At 46.1% G+C, this 10,544-nt stretch overlaps 1 protein-coding gene across 8 annotated transcripts in view; it reads left to right on the plus strand.

Moving 5' to 3' along the window:
- LOC122552247 (microtubule-associated serine/threonine-protein kinase 1-like) overlaps positions 1-10,202 on the plus strand; it is a 158,032-nt gene extending 147,830 nt beyond the window's left edge. For 3 of the 8 annotated variants that reach the window (XM_043694928.1, XM_043694924.1, XM_043694929.1), the window contains 5 exons: positions 2,040-2,269; positions 3,100-3,222; positions 6,418-6,554; positions 7,166-7,356; positions 8,158-10,202. In XM_043694928.1, the coding sequence (XP_043550863.1) occupies positions 2,040-2,269; positions 3,100-3,222; positions 6,418-6,554; positions 7,166-7,356; positions 8,158-10,151 (2,675 nt within the window). In that variant the 3' untranslated portion in view covers positions 10,152-10,202. The remainder of the gene's footprint in view (positions 1-2,039; positions 2,270-3,099; positions 3,223-6,417; positions 6,555-7,165; positions 7,357-8,157) is intronic. The other 5 variants (XM_043694925.1, XM_043694930.1, XM_043694927.1 and 2 more) reach the window with 3 other exon arrangements.
- The last annotated feature ends 342 nt before the right edge of the window (positions 10,203-10,544 follow it).

Below are 10,544 nucleotides of genomic sequence, written 5' to 3' on the forward strand. Positions count from 1 at the left end.
GTAATGCTGCTGGGCTAGTAATCTCCAGATTCTGGATCAGTGGTGCTGGAAGAGCACAGCAATTCAGGCAGCATCCCACCCTATCTCTTGCAAAAATGCCATCCCGTATTCCCAATTCCTCCGCCTCCGCCGTATCAGCTCCCAATCAGGAATAAAGGCAGAGAGCCTGAAGCGTGGAGAGATAAGCTGGAGGAGGGTGGGGGTGGGGCGTTCTGTCCTTAAATCTCCGAGACACCCTCACCAATCAACCACATCGCCCCGTGGCCCAACATTTCAACTCCCCCTCCCACTCTGCTGAGGACATGGAGGTCCTGGGCCTCCTTCACCGCCGCTCCCTCACCACCAGACGCCTGGAGGAAGAACGCCTCATCTTCCGCCTCGGAACACTTCAACCCCAGGGCAACAATCTGAACTTCAACAGCTACCACATTTCCCCTTCCCCCACCTCATCCTACTTTCAAATTTCCAGCTCCACACTGTCCCCTTGATCTGTCCGGACTTGTCTGACCTGCCTAGCTCCTTTTCCACCTATCCACTCCACCCTCTCTTCCCTGACCTATCACCTTCATCTCCACGCTTCAGGCTCTCTGCCTTTATTCCTGATGAAGGGCTTTTGCCCGAAACGTCGATTTTACTGCTTGTCGGATGCTGCCTGAATTGCTGTGCTCTTCCAGCACCACTGATCCAGAATCTGGTTTCCAGTTCTGCAGTCATTGTTTTTACCTTAGTAATCTCCAGAACCAGCCTAAATGCGCTGGGCGACATAGGTTGAAATCTCACCTTGGTAGCTGGTGGAATTTGTGTTCAATTCATTAATTTGAGTTCTGGAATGGTGACCATGAAATTGGTGTTTAAAACTCATCTGGTCCACTTTGGGAAAGGAAATCTGCCATCCTTACCTGCTCTGGCCTACATGTGACTTCAAATGCAGATCAATGTGGCTGACTCTTAATAGACTTCTGAAATGGCTGAGCAAGCTACTCAGTTGTAGCATTTAGGGGGTGGACGACAAATCTGATGCCCGTATCCCATGAAGGAGTTTGGGGGAAAAAGAAGAGTTAAGCCTTGCCCCACCATGACATGAGCTCTATGAACCGTGGGTTTCCTCCGGGCACTCCAGTTTCCTCCCTCAGCACAAAGATATACAGGTTAGGTGGCTTGGCCGTGCTAAATTTCCTGTAGAACAGGGTTTCGGGGATGGGGTGGGAAATGGGTCTGGGTGGAATGCTCTTCGGAGAGTTGATGTGGACTTGATGGGCTGAATAGCCTGCTTCCACAAAGTAGAGATTCATTGATTTGATAAAGAAGTCTTCCGAATGTATTAGGAATCTTTCCAAGCCTGGGCAAACCTTCTGGGTTATATTTGCACCACCGTGGGTTGGGATAAGTAAATGTTTCAGATTTCATCTGCTTTAAATAGTTGGATACCAGTCAGAAAGTGGAACTAATCAGTGCTTAATTCGTTATTTAAAATTTAATTTAGTGCCGTGATCTTTGCTGAGAAATTAATGTGGAATAATATTAGGTCGAATGTGAAACCTATTCCCGTGTTTCCTGAAGAGTTGGTGAGATTAAGCAGGATACAGCTAATCTGTGCATTGCAGAGGTGCTCCAAATAGCTTTCCTACCATTGGGTTAACACCAGGGTTGGTTCCCTCCCACAGCTCGTCATTGACCGACCACTGGTCTGAGAGCCAAGTGACTGTTGTATCTGCTTAAGTGTGATGGCATCCACAGCCTGCCAACTGTCCAGACTCATAGAAGTGTCAAATGTGGTGGCCAGGCAGTCAGTGGAGTGGTATCCCAGGCCATTTTGCAGTTTTCAGCTTCTGCATTAACTTTCCTGTGATGTGCCTTGGGGGTGTTTAATTAAGTTAAAGGTTATAAATGCACATTGTTGCTGTTGAAATGGCGCCTGGTTAATCCAGCTTGCCGTATGGCTCACGGTTGTGAGGGTATTCCAGTGACATGCTCGATATTAGCACAGCTCGTTTATGCCACTCAGTCAATCCCACTCTACCTCTCCTTTGTGTCTGCAGTAGATCAACACAGCAGTTCACCTCTCGCCAGCCCTATGTCACCACGATCGCTGTCATCTAATCCTTCATCACGGGACTCCTCACCCAGCCGGGACTTCTCACCGGCAGTGACGAGTCTCAGATCCCCAATCACCATTCACCGTTCGGGAAAGAAATATGGCTTCACGCTTCGTGCCATCCGTGTTTATATGGGAGACAGTGACGTGTACAGTGTCCAACACATGGTCTGGGTAAGTCCCATTGGACAGGCCAAGAAACACCATCGTTCACCATCACCCAGTCTATTGCTACCACAGGGATTGGTTGAGGCAAGATGCTTTCAATAGGCAACTGATCAGGCAGTAGTTGCCTGTTACATTTCATGTGGGGAATCCAAATTGCTGCAGCTACCTGCACTTTTATGTAGCTATTACAACCTGGATCTATGGATAGTGACCATAGACAGGTTCTAGGAACCTCTTCCACTCTTATCACCTGCCATTAGTGTGTGTTGGAAGGATTTGCAGCCAATACACAGTCTGTTTGGCTCATTATGAATGCACCTTCCCTGGTTCTAAAGGCCTGAAGAACCAAGTTTCTGGTTCAGAGGCAGGGATGCTACCCAGAGTCCCACAAGCCCATAGTTAACTGGATGAGTAGGTGGGAAAAAGGGATAGAAAGACTTGCTCAAAGGTTGAAATGGGGTGGATGAAATGGGACGGGACTCTGTTTGAATGCTGTTCCCATATTCAATGTCAGAGCTGCAGGGCTGTGGTGAAGGGCAGGACAATGGAAATAATTGAATTGTTCCACCAAAAACATGATGGGTAAATGATCTCCAGCACCCACCAAACTTTGCTTTTGTTTAATGGGACAATGACTCCCTTCTGCGGCCTGTGATTCTATGAACTGAGCCTTGCCTGACCCTGCAAAACCCACTGTGTCAGCACAATGTATCACACTCAAACATCCATTATGCACCTTCAGAGTCTGAACCACCAAAAGCAAAGCAGCTCAGTGGGTTGCTGTGGACCATTTGTGAGTGGTGTGCAATTTAATCCATCTCTTCTCTACATTGCAGCATGTAGAAGATGGAGGACCTTCGCACGAAGCTGGACTTTGTGCTGGTGACCTTATAACTCATGTGAATGGGGAACCTGTCCATGGACTCGTCCACACAGAAGTTGTGGAACTTATACTGAAGGTAACTTGCTGTGATAACGCACACAACAGTGTGGAGGTGCCGGTGTTGGATTGGAGTGGACAAGGGGTCAGATGTCACATGACACCAGGTTATAGTCCAACTTCACCTGATGAAGGGGCAGCACTCCGAAAGCTTGTGATTTCAAACATAACCTGGTGTCGTGTGACTTCGGACAAAGTACTCAACTATTAACATCTGTGTAACTCTGTCAGGATTATTCTAATCACAAGAAAAGTTTGAGCAGGTTGGGCCTATACTCCTTGCGGTTTAGAAGAAAGCAAGATGACCTTACTGAAACAGATTCTGAGGGAACAAATAGGGGTTTCATGGGAAATTTTGAAAGGACAACTCTAGTGGCTAAATGCTGAGACCGTGTTTCCCCTCATTGTAGAATCCTGAACTGAGGGTGCCATCATCAAACAATGCATTTCTCAGTTAAGGTGGGATTGAAGAGGAAGTTTATCTGTCAGCATGTCAGTTTTAGAGTTTGGAATTCCTTCCCTGAGCAAGCAGTGAAGGCTGAGCCACAATATATTCGAAGCTGAGTTATAGAGATGTGACAAGGGAGTCGAGGGGTATAGGAAGATAGACAGGAAAGCCACATCAGCCATTATATTATTATATTGTTCACATGTCTGTGTGTGTGTGTGTGTCAGTCAGTGTGTGCATGTGTGATTATGTAACAATGTGTGTACATGCAGATTCATGCCTGAAACCATTATTTGATTACATCTCCATTTGGTCTGTTAATCTGTTTGACAGGACTGTTGGAATGATTCAAGAGGGTAGATGTCATGTTTCAACGTGTGAGAGGAGACCAAAACCTGACATCTTAAATAGAGAAAGGAACACAAACACTTGCATTGATATAGCAACCTTAGGAAATCACAAAGCAATTTACAGTCAATGAAGTACCTTTGAAATATAAATAGCAATGCTATAATGGCCAGGTAATCAGCTTTTTTGATGTAGATTGAGGGATAAAAATTGTCCAGGACACAAGGAGTTACGACTTGCTCTCCTTCAGAAATGTGCTGTGCAATCTTTTGTATCCTCTTTGTAGATGCTTACAGCACAGAAGGAGGCTGTTCAACACATCATGTCCATGTCAACTCCCTGTAGGGATCTGCAGATACATGCACAAAGGTCCCTCTGACCTTTAAAGTATTTTCCAGGGTCCTGCCACCCAGAGTGTAATCCCCTGCCTTGTTAGCCCTCCCAAATGTATTGTCTCCCATTTCTCTGTGTTGATTTCTATTTGCCACTGGTGTGCCCAGCTGATCAGTGGTTGATATTCTCCTGCAGTTTACACTATTCTCTGTGTCATCCATGAACCTCTTAATCATACTCATTATAATTATGTCCAGATCATTAAGGTACACCACAAATAATAAGGGCCCCAGCCCTAAGTCCTGACAAACCCACTGAGACAGATACTGTTACAGAAACATCCCTCTACTTCCTGCTTCTCAGTAAATATTTTGAATTAAATGAGCCACAATCCCTTGGATCCCATGAGCTCTTAATGTCTTGAAATCTTATCGTGAAGTCATGAGGGTTCTTATTAAAAGCTTTGCTGAAGTCCATGTAATCCCATCAAATGCATTACCCTCATCAAAACTCCTGGTTACTTCCTTAAAAAGTTCGATCGAATTTGGCAAACGTGACTCTCCCTTAACAAATTCATGCTGACTATCCTGGATCAATCCATGTCTTACCAAATACAAAGTAAAAAATCACACAACACCAGGTTTCGGAGCTAGTGACAATCACCTGATGAAGGAGTGTCACTCCGAAAGCTAGTGTGCTTCCAATTAAACCTGTTGGACTATAACCTGGTGTTGTGTGATTTTTAACTTTGTACACCCCAGTCCAACACCGGCATCTCCGAATCATTACCAAATACAGATATACTCTGTCCCTCAGAAATCTTTCTAATAACTTTCCCACCACCAAGGTTAGCCTGACTGATCTGTAATTTCCTGGTCTATCCTTCTTTCAGTCCTCTGGCACCTCACCTGTGGTCAGAGAGGGTTTGAAAATTACTGCCAGAAGCTCTGATATTTCCTCTCTTGCAAACCCCCAGCCTGGGATATATCTCATTCAGGATTGCAGATTTATTCACTGCACATTGATTGAATATGGGATTACATCTTTGAAATCCCACACAATGAGTTTTCTGATCCTTGCCATGTGGACAGGAAGTGACACCCAGGGCTCCCCTGGAAAACCCCATTAAGGACACTTACATGGGCAATGGTCTGGGAGCAGGATAATTTCATATTAAATATGAACGTTATGAGTTAATTAGAGTACATTTTTCTAGTTGATTTTATTTTCAGTTTACAAAATGGCATGGATTAATTCTTCCCTATTATATATTTTTTTTAAATCAACCAGTTCAGTGATGTCATTACATACCTCTGGAGTAGGGAGAACTTGAATGCAGGCCTTCTGGCCTAGAATTATGAACACTATCATTGCATCACAACAATTCTCTCTATATAAGTACAGGTATATATGTGCACCCAGTCAAATGCTCACCCAATTAATCCTTAATTAACACAATATCATTACATATTCCTTCATTTTGCAGGGTGGTTAGCACTGTTGCCTCCCAGCGCCAGGGACCTGGGTTCAATTCCACCCTCGGGAGACTATCTGTGTGGAGTGAGCACATCCTCCCACTGTCTGTGTGAGTTTCCTCTGGGTGCTCCAGTTTCTTCCTGTGATGTGCATGTTAGGGTGGATTGGCCATGCTAAATTGCACATAGTGTGTAGGATAGGTGGGTTAGCCATGGGAAATACAGGGTTACAGGGATGGGGTAGAGGGGGCTAGGTCAGGGTGAGATGCTGTTCGGAGGGTTGGTGAGGACTGTTTGGGTCAAATGGCCTGCTTCCAGACTGTTTAGCCTTAGACAACTCTGCCACACCCTACTGGATGACACCATTTCACTGGGTTGGGAAAACTATCACAGTCTTGCCCCAACTGGCCAGCTGTCAATTTTGCCTTCAAAACCGTTGCCCCGCTCTCCAAATCCATTGAGAAACTTCAGAACCCGGGGAGCTGGGTGGAATTTCAACTTCTTAAGGTTTCGTCTTTGTCCAGTAAGTAAAAATAAGTTTGAAGAATTGTCAGAGATTTAACACTGAAGCACTAGTTCTTGCTTTGAACTCAACCTGTTCTCTTTACAGAGTGGAAACAAAGTGACTGTAACAACAACACCGTTTGAGAACACATCCATTAAGATTGGTCCAGCCCGGAGATCCAGCTACAAAGCCAAAATGGCCAGGAGGAATAAGAAAAGCACAGGGAAGGAAGGGCAAGAGAGGTAAGGAGACAAATTAATTCTGAAATGTAGGATTCCTCTCCATCACACACATTAGAACAGTCTTAAGAGTGTACCTCAATACTAATGCACTTAGAGTGAAATAAATTGGGCAATTCAATTGCTGTTCTTTAAGGTGAAAAGGAATGTACAAAACTGTTCTCTTTTGAGAGCATTTAAAACCCTGTGCTATTTTGTCTATTAACCGAAGATGACTCTCGCTGGCTTTCCATGCTTTTGAGTTGTTATTACATTAGTCTTGATCAGATCAGAACCTGAAATTCAATAAATGGCAAACCTTCCATTACTGTAGCAGCCTATGGCATTAGAAATATCTCAAATAATGAATTAACCTGATAAGCAGCGACTTTTGTTCAGCGAGCAAAACAATGCTGAGTTGCATTTCCTTCAACACCATCCTTTGTGATGTGCTCTCAAAGGGTCAAAGGTGTAAGGACCATGATGATCAATATGCTGCCTACCCTTTGTAATCCTGCTTTTGCCTGTTGTTACTGTTGACTGCTCCATACTGTAATTCGGTGGGAGGGTTCTTTGTGGATGAATGACTCGCCAACTAATTCAAACTCTCTTTCTTCCTCCCCACTCCTCTCAAGCAGTAAGAAGCGAAGCTCTTTGCTTCGAAAGATAACGAAACAGTCTAACCTGCTGCACACGAGCCGCAGTCTCTCCTCCCTGAACCGCTCACTCTCATCCAGCGACAGTTTACCCGGTTCGCCCACCCACAGTCTTTCTGCCCGCTCACCTACACAGAGCTACAGACCCACGCCAGACTCTGGCTATTTAGGTATTTACTGCTTGGCTTAGTGAATTCTGCTCGTGGGTGACAGTGCAATGAAATTTCTTTTTCTCTAAGCTGAAGAAAAAATCTACAAAACTGTTCTCCATTTTTGCAAGTTTTGAGAACCCACAGCTTAAGGTCTTGAGTTTTGAAGAGCTGGTTTTCGGCGGCATTCCTCATGAGCAGGGCTGATATCTGGAGCAAGGCTGCGTGATGAGGAGCTTGCAGGGGGAGGATAGTGGGAAACTGAAAATGGTATTTTAAAACTCATTCACAGGATGAGGGGGTCACTGGCAAGGCAGCAAAGGTCAGTTAAGAGTCAACCACATTGCTGTGGGTCTGGACTCACATGTAGACCAGGGAAGGATGGCAGTTTCCTTCCCGAAAGGACATTAGTGAACCAGATGGATCTTTTCCCAACAATGGTCATCATTAGAATCGTAGTTTCAAATATTTATTGAATTCAGCTTCCATAACCTGCTCTGGTTGGGAATTGAACCTAGGCCCCCAGAACATTACGTGGTCTCTGGACTAACAGTCCAGTGATAATACCACTGCATTCCCGCTGCTGCCAGACCCCGGTAATGCTTACATCCTAAATACAGTATCAGGCTATTTGTCCCAACTGGTCCATGCTGGCCTGTTTATGAACAGCCTTCTTCCACTTTATCTCCCCCTTTCATTTCTTTTTTTCCTTTCTCCCTAGCACATCATTGTACTTTCTCGTTAAGCTGTGGTAAGAATCAATGAATTTCAAACGTGCATGCACATATTGTGAGTTTAATACAATTTCTGTCCTCCCCGCAGGTGGAGGGGGAAACTCATCTCAGAGTAGCTCCCCAGGTTCAAGTGTTCCAAATTCCCCGGCCACCCCACACCACATCCGGCCCAGCAGCCTTCACGGCTTGTCCCCGAAGCTCCAACGCCAGTACAGATCAGCGCGGTGCAAGTCAGCGGGGAACATCCCGCTGTCCCCTCTCGCTCACACTCCGTCGCCCACCCACCCGTCCCCACAGCACCCTTCCTTCCCACTGCCCGCCCACACGGTGGGCAGCTCCAACACCACGCAGACCTTCCACATTAAGTTACACTCGTCGCCCCCGGTGGTGAGACCGCGGCCCAAGAGCGCAGAGCCCCCCAGGTCCCCGCTCCTCAAGAGGGTGCAGTCGGCGGAGAAGCTGTCCATCCCGCTCTCGTCCGAGAAGAAACTCGCAATCCGCAAGCACAGCCTCGAGGCATCCCACTCGGAATTCCGGAAGGAAGGCCTGCACAGTGACACCAGTCTGCAGAGCCTGATGGAGTCGGAGGGAGAAGTCCTGGGATCAAAGAGTGACAGCAGTGAAGTGGGGCCTTTCCGACAGATGGCTGTCAGGAAACTGGGCAGGCAGGAGTCTCCGTTGATTGATAGAGACATATTCTCCACAATCAGGCAAGAAAGGGGGGAAGGACTTGACCCCGTGCAGGAACTAGAGGTTAAAATCAATGATCATGAGGAGATTCCAGTTGGAGGGGTCAACGTAAATCATGATGGCGTAACAAGAACATGTTCCACATTTAGCTCTCACAGCAGCTCCAGTGGGATTAAAGACGTGACCAAACATTTGGCTGAAGACCAGGGGATTAGTGGTTCTTCTTCATCTTCAGTGAAGGAATCAAATGGAAAGACTATTGCTTCAAAAGCGCAGAATTCTGATCCATCTTCCAACACAGCAGCAGCCAAAAAATCTGATCAAAGCTTAGATAAGGACACACCATTTAGTACCACGAGAGGAAAGAATGGTACATCTCCATCCTCTGCTTCAACATCACGCATGGACAAGAGTTCTGAATTATCACTGATCCCCAGACCTGATACTTTGCCAACGCCTTCCGAATCGAAAATGTCTCCAGCACCAGTAGTGACCAGCCTTAATGTCAATGTTACACAGCCAATCCAAATAAACTGCGTCTTGGAACCTTCAGAGAAAAATCAGCCCAAGGAACCCAAGAAGACGCGGTCCATTGATCCTGCGAAAAGGAGACACCAAGGAGTGCAAACTGAACCATTAGGACCTGGCTCCCAGAACCAGGATGGTGCCTGCAAACTAATGCCAGACCACGGCACCGTGACATTGCCAAATCAGAGGGCAGAGCCAAAAGATGTATCTCCAGCAGCTGGTTCCCAGCCAGCCTCTGAGGAAAAGGGCAAAGCACTGGAAATTCCTGCCAAGCTGGAGGCCACAAAGCCTGCGGGAAGCAGTGATGGAAAAGATGCCCACAAGAAGAGCATGGCTTGTGAGACCAAAGATAACGTTGAAGAACCATGCAAGATTGAGGAGAAAAAGGTCTACAGTCATGAGATTTTGCCTCAGGAAAGCCTCCTGCAACCAGCCAAAAGACCCGACGCCGGAGATAGAAGTGCCCCAGTTAACTGTTACAAAGGAGCATGTGAGGCACCTTTAGTGAGTAAAGGGGCCCCGGAGACTAAAATAAAGAAGCCACCCGCCCCTACACCATGCGAGGCTGGGCCAGGTTCCCCAGCGGTGGTGTCGTCATGCTCAGACAAACCGGGTTTTGTCAACCATTTGGCCTCTGTGGCAAAGAGTGTACTTGGGCCTGTGAAAATGGCCATCCCTGTGGTGCCAGCTGCTGCAGCAGAAAGACGGAAGGCAGGGGACAACGCAAAGACACTTGCTGACCAACAAGGCATCTCCACAGCCCTGTTAGGACCAGTCACTAAGCCAGTATCCATGGCAACCTCACAAGACATAGGCAGTGTGGCTGTTCATGAAAAGAAAGAGATAAGCCGTCAGACACTTTAGCAGGGGCTCGGAGTTGGAAGACCTGCAAATGAAACGGCAAGCGAAGCGAATTATAAATCAGACTGTTCGTGACGCAAGAATCAAACCATGCAACTGAGGAAAACAAAATACTAAAACCTCAGATTCTGATTGCCAAGGTGCTTGTTAAGTTGCAAACAAAATTACAGAGGTTTAAATATTTCAAAAGAATGTGAAAAATTTAAAAATGATAGTGTTTCGGCATCATGTGATTGCATGTTTATGTATAAAATATACTGGTTAAGTGCATTACACGCTTAAACTGCTTCTACATGTGGTCATGTCACATAGTTAAATATTCTGAAGTGCTCTTGTCAAAAAAGGTTAGTAAATTATTGAAGTTATGTAAGTTGGCTGCAGATTAGCATTAACCCT

This window comes from Chiloscyllium plagiosum, chromosome 8, assembly GCF_004010195.1.
Source record: "Chiloscyllium plagiosum isolate BGI_BamShark_2017 chromosome 8, ASM401019v2, whole genome shotgun sequence".
Lineage (NCBI taxonomy): Eukaryota > Metazoa > Chordata > Chondrichthyes > Orectolobiformes > Hemiscylliidae > Chiloscyllium > Chiloscyllium plagiosum.